We start from the raw sequence: 18639 nt of genomic DNA, 5'->3' as shown, positions 1-18639 counted from the left end.
CATGACGATACATGGTAAGGTTATAGTTTATACTTAGAATACACACCGGGACTGAGGGTGATTCAATGAGATACAGCCAACAAGTGGTGAACTACACCTCTCAGTATCACTAAGGCACAGCTGCAAACAGCAAACTGATAACAGTAGAATGTTGACACAAATATCCAAAGAGTTGGCCTTGAGATTACCTGCCCCGGAGATGTAGAGAGACAGGCACAGAGAGACAAAGAGCAGAGGACTGAAATAATTCTGGACACTGCATTGGAAAGATGTTTGTCTCCTGCAGACTGTTTTTCCCTCTACTACAGCATCAAAGATTAAATGTTGTGGTATAATTCCTAATTCAGTTGTGATGAGCTAAACTTATAGTATGCAATGCCTTATGACATGAAGTAGTCATGCTGTGTTCTGACTGTGATGAAAGAAAAAGCAATTAAGAAGGTACAGCTGTATTAAGACGGTACAACTGTAAAAGGACCTGTGAACTCTAGAAGGTACAACTGTGTAGTCTGAACTCTGTCTGTGTAGTAAACACTGTCTATGTAACCTCATTATAACCTCTGTATGCCTGAAAAGAACATTTCATTGTAACCTTGCATAAAACAATTATTTTTTAAAAATATTATAAAAAGAGGCCAAGAAATAATGGTTATATTAAAAATAAAAGTGGAAAACCCCAGAAATAACCTAGGAATGGAGAAGCAGGTGAAGCAGTAAGTAAAATAAAGCCTGTGGATAGTCCCCAGCTATCCCCAGTCAGATGATTACTAAGAATAGAGATGTTAGAGGGGTGGGCAATAGGAGTGGGCAATCCAAATCCCAAAGGTATAAAAGAAGAAGCATCCAGCCATTCCAGTGAGAGCTCCTCAACTGTTCTCCTTTTCTGTCCACATTAAAGACTTTGCTGCTCAGAACTCTGTCTCCTGTTGATGATTCTACGGGACCTTAAGAAGAAGGTTTTCTTGAACAATTGAACACAGCTAAAAACTTTTGAAAATTTCTGATCTATGTGCCCTGGAGCCTCGGCTCTAAAACGACACAATGCCCCATAATTAAGAAAGAATTGCAATTTATGTAACAATGTCCTTTATTGCTTCCCATTTGTACAGTGGTGTTTTGGTTTTAATCACAAGGCTCATAACACTTGCTGTTTTGAGAACAACTATCACTTCACCGAAATGAAAAAATGCAACCAAATTTCTGAAGAACTGAGCTGCAGAGGCAAACATGTTTCATAAGCTCTTTAAAACAGTTTGAAAGAAGATAGTAAGAAAAAAAATGAAAGAGGCACAAAGAAGCAAATGAACCAGTAAAGGAAGTGAAAAGAAGTGAAAAAAGGAAAATGGGTAAGTGGATATCTCTGTATAAAACACAGAACTGCAAACACTCTCTGGTGCTGTTGAGCTAATCATACTATCTCTGTGACTGGGCAGTGCTCGGGCTGATCCAGGAACAGCGTCTGGAACACATGGTTGTAGAAGGAGGGGTGGTAGAGGCAGGCCCGGGCACAATCTGGGCTGAAGTTCAACTCCAGGATCTGAGGCTGCATGACCCGCTCACCTGACCCAGGATCAGAGTAGACAAATGATGATTAAAGTGACTACAGAAAACACAGTGTTGTAAAAAGGTGTTTCCTACACAAAGATATCCTCAGATGAAAGAATGTATGTTTAAATATACACACACACAGAATGTATCCATATTAAAATAACATTATACGGAGTAATTGATTAACACCCATAAAAATCAATCGGTGATGCAGCCTGTGAGAAACCAAAAAAAACACAATCTTCTTCTTCTATAACATTTTTAACGGACTGATGTTAAGTTATTGCACAAGTCATATACATCAATCCAAATCATTTTTCAGTCAAAAGCTGTTAAAACTCCTGTCATAAGGTGCTTTTTGTCCAAAAGTGATTTATAACCTCGTTGGTGAGGTTTGGTGTCTGTTTATGGCCGTGTGCAAAATGGTTGTGAAGATTCCTGAAAACAAATCAGATGTGGTAGAATATGTGAGTTGATAGTGTGGTTAAAGGGTAGAAAAGGTGTAAAAGGAACTTGATAGTGTGGTTGTTTATGGCTGGATATCCCTTTGTTGGGAGGCAGATATGTGAGGGATTTTTTTTTTGTTTTTTTGTTTTGTTGACAACTGACAGATAAAATGACACATGATCTCACACACATACACTTGCACACAGGCATTACCGTACATTACCAAAGACAAACCACACACACGTATGCACACTTCTTTCAGAGAAAAAGTATAGAATATACTTTTAATATGTCTTTCTCCTTTCCATCAGATACAGTGTTTGTCCCACACTAACGCCCATCCTTTTATACCCCCTTATTAAATGCTTGTGTGCATGACTGCTTTATTGCTTGAGATATATACGTGTGTGTGTGTGTGTGTGTGTGTGGGTGTGGGTGTGTTGTAGGAGAATGAGAGTCAGGCCTGTTCTAAGAACCGAACAGATAAACAGAACAAATAGGAAAATGTGGCATAATTTAATATATATATATATATATATATATATATATATAGTAATGATAATTTCAATTTCCTTGTGATCAACTACATGAGACGCCCCACATCCTGGCTTTCTCACCAAGATACCAGGTCCTTTAGTGTTTTAAATTATCATGTCAAGACCTCTTAAACCTCCTGCCTGCATGCAAAATGCAGGACACCCCAGGGGGTTGATGCCAATACTGGCAGCAGACAGAAAAGTGTAAGAACACTCTGAGTAGAGACGCCGACTCCTGCGGCACACAGAGGGGTGTGAAACATGCCTTAGGGGCGTTCCTCGGGCACTTAGGACTGGGTGTAATCTCCTGTGGGATCAAGATGTCATCTTGCCCTATGCTTTGCCCAGGAAGTTATTTACAATGGGGCTATAGCAGTAGGATCACCAGGTCATTGTTTCGTCACTATAGCAGTACACAACTAAGGTTACAGACTAATTACATCAAGTATGAAGTAAAAGTATAACATTATCTCATTGTTACTGCAAAGCATACACAATTTCCATCTATATACACACACACATATATAGTCCACATTATGTTAGTCCACATTAAATACTCCCCATCAGAAAGTGAGCTTCTTGTACTGTACATCTCTATTCTCCTTGACCCAGCTTCAATAAATGCTTCTGCATGAGATATTCAAGTAAATGAATAAACCTTCAGTCATGAGTTAACCAGCTCTCAAGATTTTGTTAATGACTCCATGCTGATGGCATGGAGTCATTAACAAAATGATGAAGCTCAAAGGTTGTTCAGCCAAAGAAACTACAGTGTTTAAATAGGAGTGGAATGATCTTATCTCTGGGTCAAGTAAGTCATAAAAATTCTCCTCAAGGGTTCAAAAATCAACTCAAATTTTAATGTAGTTATACTGCTTAAAGGACAGGGGCCTGGTTGAGGGGAGTACAGTAGTCTAAATGCATCTAATTTGTGTGGTGTTAGAATGCCTCTCAAGATTGACACTGACCCATGTAAAATGACCAGAACCACAAACCCTCTTGCCCCTCAGAGACGAAAAGCGAAGTTACAGCAGTTTAAACTGGCTTCAATCCACTATGACTCAGAGCATAATGATAGCCGATGTTTCTTAACCCCGCTGATGAAGATGCTCACCATTTTGTCCTGTACTCCACTTCAGCATGAGGTCTACAGCATAGATCGCCCGGGATGATGGATAAGGACAAATACCATAAGGAGCTGGTCGAGATGAAGCAACTTGGAAGAGCTCCTTGAAGGCTTTAAACAACTCCGTCTGTGAGAGGTAGGTGAAGGAAGGAAGGACAGTCAAATAATATCAGGAGAAAAGCACATGATTAAAATGAAGACCTGAATAACACGAGGAAACGCTTGAAATAAGTCCTTAAAGACAACGTGGTTCGCATTCTGGGTGAGGCATAAGACACAGCGGACGATTAGCAGTCTGATTTAAATCAGAAAATCAGAAATGCGACTTCGGATCAGTTATGGTTAATCAATATATTGTTGCCAACTAAATTCTCACTGACTGGACAATCATTGCGGTTACTTAAGGAGAGCCATTTCCTTCAAAACCCCACCCAAAATGTACATCATCACTCTGGTTACTAGACACCACCTATTCAGTTATCCAAAACTTTAGCTTTATATCTTGTCAACCTCCCCCGCTTTGCTAATGAGGCTTGTTTTGAATGACAACTAACATCATGTCAGGCTTTTATAAATGAGAAGGGTCATATCCACTCCTGACAAAGGCATCACTAGTGCCAAAAAGAAGCAGCTCTTCTTCCTGCCATGTAAATACAGCGACCTCTGCAGCACTCGGACCTCGCTTGACACAGCGGATGTACTGGACACAGAGTATGCACACACTGGTGTCAGTCAGAGGACAAAGGCAGGAAATAGAAAGCAACCAGCTTTATAGGGGAGGCTGGCTTAGGATGGCTACTGACATTAGTATTCCTTGGGGAAAACTGTATGTAGGACTGATGCACAGAAAGAACATGGATATCAACCATACACTTAGCTGAGGTTAAAACAAGTAACAGGGTGTTTTCAAGGGCAACATTTTCAACTCCACTTGTTCCAGTGGTTCAAAAGAGGAACAGGAGAGAGTGTTACTACCACAGTGGGAGGGTTCTGTGATGACGCCCGTGGCTTGGAGGTAGGCTAGGATGTAATTTACAGCATGCATCTTTCATGAATCTGCACACACAGGAATGTTAACCCAATGTATTCCGGTCAAAGTCAATATGTGGGCTGGAATACCTGCTAAGTACACCTTTATGGTTGAGAAAGCCTTAACATTCTAAATAAGCCCTGCAAAAATGACAGAATCACTGTGACAGAACACTGAAAAGTAATAGCCTGTAACTCTGAGCACCAGTTTTCAAACACATACCAATTATGCTCAATGTCCTAGGTGAAGAGGCTCTGGCACATTCAATAATACTTCTTTTTCTTCTTCTTCATACCTTTATTGTCAGTACATGTTAACATACACCAAAATTCTTCTCTGCATTTAACCCATCACTGAACACACACATGCAACATGCAGTGAGACACACAGGAGCAGTGGGCCTCTGTTAATAAGGCAAGTTAAAAGGCAGAGGTTACAGCCCAGCAACTAAAATTCGGCATGTCCCTCTGCTCAAAAGATTTCCTTATTTTAAGAAGTTCTTGGAGAAGTTCCAAAGAAAGGGCTAAACTTACTTCCACCTCCTTCCACGGATACATTGGGTATTGCTGCTCAAACATGGGGATGAACTCATCATAGTGCACCTAGAGACAGAGATTCAGAGTTATCGGACCTAAACAATTGTATTTAACTGACACAATGCTAATCCAAGCTTTGTTAGCTTGCTCTTACCCTAAGCTCTATATTTTTACAAGTGGGGCATTTTTGCCTTCATTTGGCAGCTAAAAGTTATCAGAGACACGGAACACAGGAAGAAAGAGTATTACTGCAACAAAGGCAAACTGGCCACAATATGGTTACGTGGTACGCATCTTAGAGCACTAGGCCATCATAATACTGGATGAAAATTTATTAAAGAAAAGTTTCAAATTGATTTGTGCTAGAGGCAACTAATAATTCTGAGTAGAAAAGCTATAGCATGGCTGCAGAATATATTTATTATATATGTTACTCTTTCAGAGACATTAAATTTCATAATCACTATGGCCAGCCATGTTCTAGCAGTCAAAAAAGCTAAAAAAAAAAATACCTGCTTAAGGTCCACACCCTCTGTATAGTTCATGACGGTGAAGTGCTTTTGGTAATCATCGAAATGGTCTAAGGAGAAAGGTCTAGGCAGAAGAAATAAAGATTAGGTCCAAGCACCAGAAGGAATTCACTTTTTATATAAAAATAAATACTGTATTATAATTATTTATAAAATAATTCATGAAACTAATATTTGAAAACAAAATGAGGACTGAGAGTTTTACTACCTCTCTTAAGGTGATGATGAGTATTGTGAAATTGTTACAGATATCCATGGCTCCCAGTTTATGTATCCTTGTGACTTTGGTAAGTAACTTCTCTTATAGCACAGCAAAATTTTAATTTGTACAATGCTGAGATATTGTTTTCAAATGATATGGCTTCCTTTACAACAATCATTACATCTTTGCAATGCTGCTGCTGTGGCTGTAGACAATTCTACTGTCAAACTAAAGATCCAGGAGGCTGGATGTGACAAATGATGCATTTATCTGGTCATGACTTTGTTGCGCCTCACATGCCATAATCAGTCAGTCAGTCAGTCTTATTCAGAACACTGTCACTAAGTTAGCACATTTCTAAAAGTAGTTGGGTTTTTTTTTTCATATACCTGTTAAGAAATTATCTATTGTCAATGAGGTTATCAGTGAAATAAATAAAGGATCCTGGATGCTGGAAAAAAAGTTCTTCTAATAACAGAAGTATTACAACCCATCCTTATTAATGTAAGCATTTATGTGTATGTATGACGCACCTATTAGCAAAGCGCAACCAGAAGACGTTGTAGACGTAGAGACGCAGAGGCTGCACAGAGCGCAGCATCAGCATGTAGCGAATGTCAAACTTCACCATCCCAACGTCCTCTCTGCTGAACAGTACGGGATCTTCAATGTACTTACACACCACCTACAAAAAAGACACACACACGTGCCTGAATCAACACGGAAATCAAAGAGGAACACATTCATTAAAGGCTGAGTCGCTTTTACTTGCCAGTGTAGCTAAAGGTTTTGACTGGTAAATGCTGGCCTCATTTAGACACTGGTTATGGTTACCTTTAACACAGTGAAGCATTTTGTTTTATTAGTTATCTTTGCTTGCAATATCACAACGCTATTTGCCAAAGCAGCACAGAGAGGAAAGTACAACCTGAAATTCAAGTTGTCAGCTGGTAAATTTGCTGAACTAAATTCAGCAGCGAGACATCACTCCGTTGAACCCAAGAGGGGGCTACGAGATGACCACAGCTGCCATATCAGGAAGTTGTACAAAATATATCTATGCCTAACGTATGGAATCAGCCATTCAAAGCCATTTTGAATGAATTGTAGGACAGCTGGATGTCAGGGGACGGGAACAAGTGAATACACCCAAACCATGAATTAACAAATCTGTCAAATGAGAACTCCAATTGTCCTTATCATGCACGACAAACAAAACCTCTGTAGCTCATGGGAGCACATTGGCCTTCACCCAGTTCTGAGCATGAATGTCAGTTCCCTGTTGTCCCCCATTAAAGCATTCTTTTCAGAGGCAAACATTTTTCCTCTTCCGGTGTGTTGTCTGTTAGAGAAAACAGGGGTATGCTTCTTGTCAGACTCAGTTTGAAAGTTTTACGACTGTTGCCATGTCATCAGGGGGGTTATCAAGGGCTCATCAGGGGTCATTAGTGTCGTATAGATGTGGGGAGGACGAAGAAAAGAGCTGTGCCCCAATTTCGTTGTACTAATGTACACTGTACGACTGTGCAATGACAATAAAGACTCTTATCTTATAAAAAGGGTAAGATAGGTATTTTATTGTTCCCAACTCGCAACCAGAATCCTCCTTGATAGAGATGGTGGGTATATCTCTTCCCTTGATAATCAGTCTGGCTTTAAGCCAAAGCACGGCAGACATTTGCATTTATGCTCTTAAGGAAATAGTGAATTTGTATAGGGCTAAAAATTCAACTGTTCTCATGTGCTTTTTATTGATGCCCCCAAAGCGTTTGATCGAGTGAATCATAAGCAGCTTTTTATTAAATTAAAGCAAGGGTTGTGAGTGCCTGGGTATATTGTGAGGATACTTGCCTACTGGTACACCAACCAGAAGATGCACATCAGATAGGAGGGTAGTATATCTGTCCACTTTAGAGTATCCAATGGTGTCAGGCAGGGAGGAATTTAATCTATATGATGGTGGATTTAGGCAGCTGAGAGCTTGCAGCACTGGATGTATGAAAGTTGGCATGCTGGTGAGTCACCTTATGTATGCAGATGACCTAGTCACCTTTAGTCTGAGTAGTACTGGGCTGCAGCTGCTTCTTAATGTATGTTCTGACTATGGTGTGGAATATGATATAAAATATAATTCCAGCAAAAGTGCTGTTTTAATATATAGAACCAAACAGGACAAATGGCTCAATTTCCCTGTGTTCAAACTGTCTAATAACAGTCTTGAGGTCTGTAAGAAGATTAAATACTTTGGTCATTGTATTACAGATGACATGAATGATGATGATGATATATACAGACAGTGCTGTAAGTTATATGCACAGGCAAACACAGGATGAATCCACCCACAGTATCATGGTTGCACTCTCAAATCCCATTGTGAGTTGTTGTCGTTACACATCCAGACTGAGGATGCATTGGTTGAAATGTCTGTATGTGATTTAATTCTTTTTATTTGTGTTTGTGTAATTTTTATATTTTTACTATTTGTCTTGTTCTGTATGGTTATGGACATGAGTCTGTCACATGAAATCAGTTCAATTCAAAGTAAGGTGAAATGCTCCTTTAGGGTTGTAAAGAGTCTACAGTAAGATTACAGAGTTCATTGGCACCTTTACAGCTGTGAAGTTACACAAGTTCACAGTTGTGAGGTTACATAATTCACTGGCTCTCTACCAGGTGTACTTTTTTTTGCACAGCATGACTGCTTCATATTATCACAAGGCACTGGGCATTTGCACAGCATCACTACTTGTTACTTGCTGCTCTGCTTGCTATAGTGCAAACCAATGTAATGCAATATAGGGTGCATATAGACCTACCCTATCTTCATTTGTTGTGTCATCAAAAAACTGGATACACAAAAAAAAAAAAAAAAAAAAAAAAATCACAATGCTACAGAATAATCTGTAGCTGGACTTGTGTACCCGTAGGTGGACTTGCTGGCTTTTTCCAATGTTTTTCACTACATTTGACGTTTTTCACTACATTGAAACCGAGAGGGGGGGAGAAAGATGCCCTCACCCTATGTAATGTATATCTTTGGAGGTGAGGACCCCTATCTAAATATGAAGCATACTGAACTGCAGACACTACATCATCAAAATCTGGAAGTGTATCCCCCACAAAACTTTTGTTGAAAGTTTAGTGAATGAGGAAACTGAACCAATTTCATAAAAAAAAACTGATTGATGCTGTCCCACCAAAATAATTATCTGATATTTATATATGGAAAAGTTCTGAAAACCAAATGAAGCTGTATTATTGACCTCAGCCAACACAGGCCAGTGGCAGGTGGAGTGCTCCCTGAGACATACTGTTAGAATATACTTAGGTCTTGGAATATTATTATATTTTATATTATTTATATTATATTTTATATCATATTTCCACATGTCCTGTCCATGTATGTTATAGGTAGACACCATTTTTCTTAAATATTTCCTATGTTTGGAATGTTTGGATCAAAGTAATGGTTGAATATAAACTACAGATTAGGGTTGCTGCACAGACTAAAGTCGATTTTAATCCTGATACACGGCTGGACTGGTGTTGTAATACCTCTTAACGGAGTGGTCGATTTGATCCTGTAAGTAAAAAACAAACAAAAAAACAAATAAAACAGTTTCAAAAAAAGAAAGTAAAACTGTCACACTGAGTTTGACAAGAAGTGTACCTCTATTCTCTCTTCTGTTTATTTAACTGCGAGAAACATTTGGTTTAGTCAACTGAAACGAGACATCTGTGTTGCCTTTTGTAGCATGTGCATCCACTTAGGCAAAGAGGTCTCGTGGTGTATGTGTATATGTATGTGTGTTGGCACCTTTGGTGTACTCTCTCTTTGTCTGATAATGTAGTCCAGGTTGTTGGTGATGTGTGTGTCTAGACCACGGGCCAGGTTCCAGGGCTTACAAATCCAGTGGTTATCCTCTCCACTTAAAAACACAAGGAGACATCTTAGCTAGTCTAACAATAAACTACAGGGAACACTGTGAGTCTCAGACATTTCACCAGCAACAACCAAACAATTTAATTTCATCTTAAGCTGGCGTCTCATGTGCTCTGAACTTTGTAATAAAATCAGTTTTGAACAAAAATATCATAATTAATGATCAGTAAAAATCTTAAAATTCCAACCTTTGTTGTCTCAGCTGATAATGCTTGATGAACTGCGGCAGCTCGGTTTGGAGGTTGAAGGTTTCTGGTAGCCAATCGGGTGCTGGGCCGCCTTTGACTCTGCGGGCCACAGCGGCCAGGCAGTCCTTCACAGTGACAATGCTCTCACAGGGAAACTGGTTAAGCATCACATGAGGTCGCTCCTCGCTCAGCTTCCTGTGAGAGAAGTTGTTTTTTATATATGCAAGTCCATTTGGAGAGAATTATATATATATATATATAAAAAAACCTGTGCTATCCGTCACAGAGGTGTTGAATTTTAGTCAAAATGAAGCCATGAATTTGAGTTTGACTTTAATGAAAGACCAGAGGCAGGCCCAGAAGGCACTGATTGGGTATCTCATTCCACAATCAGTTTCACACAGATGAAAGTCGGTGTATAGCACACACACTTGGCGCACAGCCTGGATTGTGAGGTTAAACACACAGCAGGTCAGGCACAGATTACTCTCCAAAACAGGCGTGTACAAGGACAGCTGTAGACACACAGTAGTCCTATTTATATTACTTACAGCCACATGCTAACATGTCTTTAGAGTGGACGTTCTTCACTGTGAGTGAAGAAGACACAAAGCTCACAATTTGTAATACGTGTAAGGTCTGAGTAAACTGTAGGGGGCTACCATGAAAACACTGAGAGCCACAAACAGAGACACTTATAAAACACCATCACCCAGCTGAACGTGTCCAGTTTGAAGAAGCTAACAGAGGAAAAGCGGCTAAAGCTAAAGCTAGCCAAAACGCAAAGCCAGACACAAGCCAACAGCCTCTGATATGTTTCCTTGGTAAGAGAAGTGAAAAGACTAAAGCAATTGCAAAGAAAATTATGGAATTCATGAATTTATGGCCCTGGATGATCCAACGGTCTCCATAGTTGAGAATAGAGGCTCCAGAAATCTGATAAATTACCTCAGAGCTGGTGAATTTATAACTATACTGTAAAATGATATAAGTAACTGACATTTGTTTGTTATATAAATCTGTTGCACCTGCTTTTGTTTGGTAAAGTAAACATGTCAGATAAAGTTAGATGACCAACTCATTTTCAGTTAATTGTTATTTGTAGCTCTTTCCAGTTGCAGAGCACTTTATTTTGAGAGGAAAATGCAAAGCTTAATAATTTCTTTTACGATGAAAGTAAAATTCTGCATTGAAGAAAAGCTGATTTTTGCTTGTATGTGCTGTTAATTAGCATTTTTAGAAAGAAAGTTGGAATCAGCAAAAATCTATATCGGCAGCTCACACTTAGAGAAAAACTGGAAATTGGAACCGTCAAGAACATTGCAATCAGCGCACCTTTAAATTGAACCATTCCTACGTATCACGAGCAGTGGGAAGCCATTGTGTCTTTGAAGGAGAGCAAAGATTTGGTAATTATGTGAAAAGGACAAGGTCTGGTTTGTGGGGCATGAATCCTTCCAACAATTTAGAATTAGGATAACAAATAATAAAATCCTTCCTGTGCTCTGTGTTCTTTATCTATCGCTCCGATTTCAAAAACGTTGGGATGTTGTGTATAATGTGATGGAATCTTGCATACAGCCTCACATGAATGCTCATCCTGTGGCTTCTTTTTTGAAAAACAACAACAAAAAAAAACAACAACAAAAAAACGAGAAAGATAGATAATTGATAACTGGCCCACAACTAATGGTATCATTGTTATCACTTGTTAACAATTTCCTAGGGTGGTGGTTGTGGTGGTGGCGTCACTTTTCTTGCCGGTGCCTGTGTTGTGCACAAACCCTTACCTTCCAGATCTAACTGGAATGGCACGATGCCCATGGAGGCTCTTTCTGAACTTCCCTTGAACACTGCTTGTTCTCCCCCTCCCCGACTGCCTCCAGTAATTTCGGGGCTTTCCACGATTTTCTTCCTAAGGTCTTCTTCAGATATTCCCAATTCTCCAATCCTGAACTCTCATCTACTATCCTCTACTTAATATATATATTTTTTAATATTTTAAAACACACGGTATACGTTTTTAAGCACACAAACAGAATATGTCATAGAACACGTGACTTTAGCACACAGTATATGTCACTCGGGGTATAAATCTCACAGCACGCCTCCACACTGTATGTGGAACGCTGTGTGTCTAACTGGCGTACATTTTGCAGCACAAAACATGATTATATTCTCAAACTTGATACACTTCAAATGCTAAATTTACCACAAGGTTATGATCTAATGTTAATGATAAAAACTGTAAAGAAAGATTAAAGCAAGACAAAACCGTGAGGCTAAATAGTTGTCCTGGAGAAGATGTGTGCAATGCATTGAAATAAATATAATATGACCTCAATATACTAATCTATGCCTGAAACCATCCAGTGTTTTAGAATTAGGACAGCAGATAAGATATTTCAGTGCTCAGTGTCTTTGATCTATCCTAAGTGAAATAATGAGTTGCTGATGCACTGTTCAATGCTTTTGACAGGATGTGCGTGGAGGAAATGAGTCATACATGTATGTTGTCAGACCATAGCGTAAACTAATTTTTTTTTTTTTACATAACACAACAGATGGGAGGAGTAATCTAACAGCTGAATACTGTCAAACAAGTGCAACTCAGCAGTACTGTATTTGGTAGAGTGTCTTGAGATACGTCATTCAGGCGTGAAAACAACAAGTAACAAGGGGATGGGGTAGTGGTTTGCTTTGACTAAAAAGCACTTATTATTTTACACATTATCCCCTCCCCTTAGCGTAGTGTTCATTCTGATCACAGTAAGCTAGAGAATGAAACTTAGGGAGTATTAACTCTTTGACCTAAAATCATTTATACTTTATGTTTCTGATGTCCATTTGTCAACACTGAAACACGGCTCTAAGTAAAAACAAACCGAATTTTAATTTTCAGCTCAGAGGTTTACATGTCGGCTCCTCTGCAAAGCTATAACAAAGACATTTACATCCGTCTCTGCAGATGTGATTTTAACTTTATAGTTCAAACTAAATTGTACAGCCAGTTAGTGGACGGCCAAATTGGATTATCCATGATAACATATGTACCAATAACTCAAAACTAAGGTAACTTCTCACAATATTGATCTTGTATTGTTGTGGCAGAAAGATACGGATCTGAAGAATCAGATAGTTGAGACACATGGGTGCTCAGGTGGAGGAATCCAACCATTCAAGAGTACAACACATCCCATTTTATACTGTCACATGTATCAGTAACAAGGTCTGTCTGTGTGCGTGCGTGCGTGCGTGCGTGCGTGCGTGTGTGTGTGTGTGCGTGCCATCTTCTCCTCAGTTTCGTTTATCTTGAACTTTGGAGAGCTGGGCAGTAAACGCCCTCGAATATGGCACTGGTACATTGCCATATCTAGGCAACAGCTCAACAACAAGTGTGTTAAAAAACCTGTCTCTACATATGTGTGTGTGTGTGTGTGTGTGTGTGAACTTTTGCTCTTTCCTGAACGTAACGCCAGTCCAACACCAGTCCAGGTCATTGTGACCTGTGGCCGTTGTGCTCTCATATTTCCAGGTGTTTCTTCTCTGTTCTGTTTATCTGTTCTGTTCTCAAAACAGGCTTGGCTCTCATTCTCCTACACTGGCTGAGTCACACACACATGTTGTGTGCATGTTGCTTTATCGCTAACCTGTAGTCCTTGATGTGATTATACTTCCACATGATGTCGGCCTCCTCCTCTTCCTCTGTCATCTGGAATCGTGGATCCGTCAGGTTGTTTGTTACTTGTGACATTTCAGAGTAAACCCTGAAAACAAAGCGGAGAACAATGTAAAGATCACTCTAAAGGCATCGCTGAAACCACGAAGGCAACACATTTTTATGTAATGTTGTGGCTTACAGAAAAATGCATGAATGAAAAACAAACAAATAGAAGAAGACTGCAGGAATGCAGCCTTGCGACACTAGAGACTAATAACTTTTAATTACTCTGGTCTTATAGTCTTCATGTGTGGGTTTGATCTTAATTTAGTGTGTTATTATGCTAACATTTGCTAATTAGCACTGTGGTGGAATTTTAGAAAATAAAATCTTCTAAGACATGTATGCTTATCATACACTGCATATATTCCTATATTCATACATATGTATTCCAACTGTAGGTCTCAATTTACCGGTCAGTCTACGTTCCTACCCTCACCTATGGTCACGAACTTTGGGTCATGACCGAAAGAACGAGATCTCGGATACAAGCGGCTGAAACGAGGTTTCTTCGCAGGGTGGCGGGGTGCTCCCTTAGGGATAGGGTGAGGAGCTCTGTCACCCGGGAGGAGCTCGGAGTAGAGCCGCTGCTCCTCCACATCGAGAGGAGCCAGTTGAGGTGGCTCGGGCATCTGTTTCGGATGCCCCCTGAACGCCTTCCTGGGGAGGAGGCCCCAAGGAAGACCCAGGACATGCTGGAGGGACTATGTCACTCGGCTGGCCTGGGAACACCTTGTGGTCCACCTGGAAGAGCTGGAGGAAGTGTCTGGGGAGAGGGAAGTCTGGGTATCCCTGCTCAAGCTGCTGCCCCTGCGACCAGGTCCCGGATGAAGCGGAAGAAGATGGATGGATGGATGTCTTCCATTTGTATCCAATTTTGTATGATCTTACAAAAACCAGAACTTGCTGGAGACCAAACTGGAAACTTGAATGTTTGGAGAAAAGTGTAGCTATAGATTTAGCAAAATGAAGCTGAAGCTGAAGAGATACTTACTTGAGCATTTTGTCCTCAGGCACGGTGTAAGGTTGGATCTCCACAGGAAGCTGCTCCTTGTTCTCCTGTGCAATGTTCTAGGAGAAACAAACACAAAGAACAGTGAAAGAGACTTTGTGAGGTACGCAGAAAGTCATTTACATTTGGTGATGCATTTATTTTTCTATCTGGAATCCAAAAGATTTCTTCTTCGTTTTGCCGTGACATTTTGGCCATAAACATATCAAGATCAAACTTTCAAATGCAAAGTTATCAGGGGGAAGTAATTTGTGGTGTGTCTGACAAAGACCTCACCTCGTAATAGGAGTCCAGGGGCTCAGTGGTGAAGCCGCTGACCTGCTCTAGATCAACAGGTATCCATGGTAACAGTCGACATTGCCTCACCAGGGAGTTTGTCTCTCCATAGGTGTAATCTCGTGTTACTTCATCTGTGGAAATAGAAAGATTTTGCTGCGTGGAAATCTCAATTTTTTCTCCCCTTCCTACTCTTTGTGGCTGTTGGCTCCAACCCCACTGGTCCCCACTCTTAATGTATCAGTATCAATATCAATATCAAATCAAAAAGGCTCAGTCATTTCCTGAATCACCTGGTTACTGTAGTTTTTTTTGTTTGTTAGGGTTTTTGTTTTTTTTTTTTATAAATGTTACATTATCAGAGAACTATTTTCAGCAGTGGTGATGTGGAAAACTTCTGGCCAGTCTTGTTTTTGATGAACACAGGATGCATGCACACGCTCACACACCAAAAGCTGATACATCATTAAATCAAGAATGACAAAGACTGGGAGGAGGTTAACTCTCAATGCCCTTTCTCAGTCAGTGTTATCAACGGAGTCTGGAATTTCTTCAAGGCCTTATGTTATCTGTACCTCTAAGACAGGCAGTCTCCCTAACATAAAGCATTCCTAGTGTCTCTAGACATCCCTTCACTTCATAAATTTCTACCACAGGGAATTACATCTGCAAGGGAACTTGACAACTGAGATCTTAGCAGGCTGTTCGTCCCTCCAGGCTCAAAACTAAAGAAGGCTGCGCTACTGAGGTTGTTACTGAGGCACAGTGGAATATAATATAAAAGGCTGCGTCGACCAAAAATCACCAGACTTATCCCTTAAACTTCATTCTTCTTGATCACTATCTGTGGCGGCGTTTGTGCATGTACGTCTTCTTTCACCTCCTTCCTGCAGGTCCTGCAGAGGCCAGAGCACAGAGTAGGCCAGCTGGCCCTGAATGTAGAAGAAGGGAGCCATGCCACAGCTGGGCTGGTCAGAGTGCTGCACCTGGGAGCCAAACTCATCCATGATGTACCACACTGGAACCTTCTCCTCTGCAGACTGACGAGAAAGCACAACAAGAGAAGAGTGAAGTGCAGAAGGACAGAGAGACAACAATAATTTTGCTCATGTCTGCTTAGTTTTCCCGCTTTGGCCTTTTTATCGAGTTCCATCAAAGAAACAGTTCAATCAAAAAACAAAATTCAGTCATTATATAAACCCTCCCCTCAAATAGCATCTTTTCAACTTAATTTGGGATTTCAGAGCTTCTGGAGAGTAGGATTACGCTGTATAAACGTTACGTTTTGGGTTTTTTTATGCTGTCCCCATCTTCTTCATTCGTTTAAGAGTATGTTGCAAATAAATTAAATCACTGTTTGCTGTGAAGCTGCAGAAATATCCTGTGGACTGTGAAGACACTTCAGCTAACTTTCCATCACCATGAGGGCGAGTAGATAACCAGATTTTCTTTTTCTGCGTTTCTGTGAATTCAGTCCTCACAGGAATACGAGCTAGACAGCTCTTAAGTGTACTGCTGTCTTAGTTTTTGAAAACCACAAACACTGACATCTGTAAACAATGTTAAAGATATCAAATGCTGCAATATACAATGTGTAGGATGAAAAAAAACACAAAATCAAAAAACAATGTATAGACTCATACAAAAGTAATTTCTCTTCTCACCCCCTGGGAGAGGTGATATGTCTGGTTATATTTCCACATGCGCTCCAAAACCAGCTCCACCGTGTCTGGGTCTGGGGCCTCACCGTGGAAATCCACCCCCATGAGGGCAGCCATTCTAGGCAGCAGGCCGGGGACCTGCTCCAGCTGCTCACGGGCGTGGTCCACACGGTACGTCCAGGCGTGATCCACCAGGAAAACACTTCAGCAACACAGGACAGAAGTTCATTTTCACTTAAAACGTTAAATCCATAATTGTGTAGTTTCATTGTGAGATTTATTTATAGACCTTTGCTATTTAATAACTGCTGAATAAATAATTGTGGACATGTGGAACACCATTACACGAGTGCGTGGGTGAATGGAGTGTGGTTGCTCCTCACCCAGCTTAAAGCCTAATAATACATTATAAAACAACATGCCATAGTAATTTGTTGTGGCTTTAATATGGTCTACAGTTTATCCACAACTTGGTCATTTAATTGTGTAGTTACAGATTATTAATTTCATAATGTCTTTTTTTTTTTTTTTTTACTTCATTATTTAACACTAAACGCTTTGGGGTTCCATGAAATACTGCTAAATCCTCCTCCTGTCTTCTTGGGTTTTTGTGGCTCTGGCGCCCTCACCTGGACGGCTCTGAAGATTGCAGCCCAGTCTCCCGGGTCACAACCACTTTACAGCTAATAACTGCCCCAGGATTGTCCTTCTTCTTCTTCTCTTCATTTTCCTCGTTCTCCCCGTCGCCATCGTCTTCTTGTTGGAACTGCATGATTCCGAAAACTTCGCCAGCATCATAAATCTATGACACAGAGAGGACAGGAGCCCGTTTTCTCATTTCTTCACCAGACTCCATTGTAGAATTTATTAATTTAAAGTTTGCTTGCTCGACACCTTTACACCACCAACATTACCGACTTTAAGGCGTTTAGTATTTTGTTCGCTCTACTCTTCAAGTCGACGTAGAGCAAATAAACTAAGAAACAGCACTTGTCACTAATTTCAAAGTTGCTTTCTCTCCTATGCATACGGTTCAAATACCAAACAGGCAGGCAGGCACCAAAGAAGGCGCGTTAATCAACTATAAAGGTAGATATTTCATTGAAACAGAATGTTGAATAGTCCCTAAATTATATGCCGAATTTATCACGTAACAATGTAATTTGGTATATGTTTTTAGCCATGTTCTAACAGATGTGTATATTTGCAAACAATGAAGGAAAAATCCAAACCATTAGAATTTGTAAGCGAGTTTGGAATGAGATCGCCCCTTGCGAGAGAACTGGACAAAGTGATTAATTAACATGCAATACTCGCGGATGTAAACTCGGTAGCGGCTCGTAAGGCCAGAGTCGTGATGACGTTAAGTAAAGGGCCTAACATTTGTCATAACTAGCAGCTTTATTATCATATAATCTGGTCTTGTTCAGGAATCCTGCCGTGTCTGTGATGTCATGAGAAAAATGGATGAAAGAAATCAATGGCGATTATTCCTCAGCTGGTATTCATTTACTGAAACTTAAGTATTACACCTTATCACACCATAGCACGCGCGACACGGCGCTTTGTTGTGAATAAGTTTAACAAAAATAGTTAGCAAAAAATAAACCTCGTTGGTGATTTTGTGATGCAGGCTCCTCCAGTAGATTTGGGGTATTCCTGCGCACTGCAGGGCGCCGGCATGCAGGCCCACAAACACCGTGAACTCCTCGTCCTCGTCTCCATTCATAATAACAGGACTTGTTGACATTACGACAGAATATCACTCACGTGGAGGTGGTTTGATCAACCCGGAAGGAATCTGACAGCTACGCCTGCAGTGCATTGTGGGAGAGCTGTAGATCGCCCTATCTGCTTCTGGTCGACATGAGAGGAATTTTAAA

General features: G+C 40.3%; 1 protein-coding gene across 1 annotated transcript; it reads right to left on the bottom strand.

Moving 5' to 3' along the window:
• Positions 1 to 1069: 1069 nt before the first annotated feature.
• ttll12 (tubulin tyrosine ligase-like family, member 12) lies at positions 1070 to 18577 on the bottom strand. The gene is made up of 14 exons (XM_046379151.1): positions 18366 to 18577; positions 17386 to 17558; positions 16760 to 16958; positions 15976 to 16135; positions 15096 to 15229; positions 14802 to 14878; positions 13737 to 13853; positions 10087 to 10281; positions 9773 to 9884; positions 6489 to 6640; positions 5736 to 5817; positions 5221 to 5289; positions 3646 to 3784; positions 1070 to 1560 (listed from the first exon to the last, which is right to left on the bottom strand). Exons 1-14 carry the CDS (start codon positions 18504 to 18506, stop codon positions 1409 to 1411), a joined length of 1902 nt encoding a protein of 633 aa, XP_046235107.1. The 5' UTR covers positions 18507 to 18577; the 3' UTR covers positions 1070 to 1408.
• Between the last annotated feature and the right edge of the window lie 62 nt (positions 18578 to 18639).

This window comes from Scatophagus argus, chromosome 22, assembly GCF_020382885.2.
Source record: "Scatophagus argus isolate fScaArg1 chromosome 22, fScaArg1.pri, whole genome shotgun sequence".
Classification (NCBI taxonomy): domain Eukaryota; kingdom Metazoa; phylum Chordata; class Actinopteri; family Scatophagidae; genus Scatophagus; species Scatophagus argus.
Note: the sequence above shows the minus strand (reverse complement) of the source record. Positions and strands in the feature narration are given on the sequence as shown.

Excerpts from the sequence above, each read along its gene's own strand:
- ttll12 (XM_046379151.1), bottom strand. The coding sequence starts at position 18,506 with ATGTCAACAAGTCCTGTTATTATGAATGGAGACGAGGACGAGGAGTTC. Across the intron at positions 13,854-14,801 it reads CCTGAGGACAAAATGCTCAA|GGTTTACTCTGAAATGTCAC; the intron begins GTAAGTATCTCT and ends CTTTGTTTTCAG. Across the intron at positions 3,785-5,220 it reads ATCCGTGGAAGGAGGTGGAA|ACGGAGTTGTTTAAAGCCTT; the intron begins GTAAGTTTAGCC and ends TACCTCTCACAG.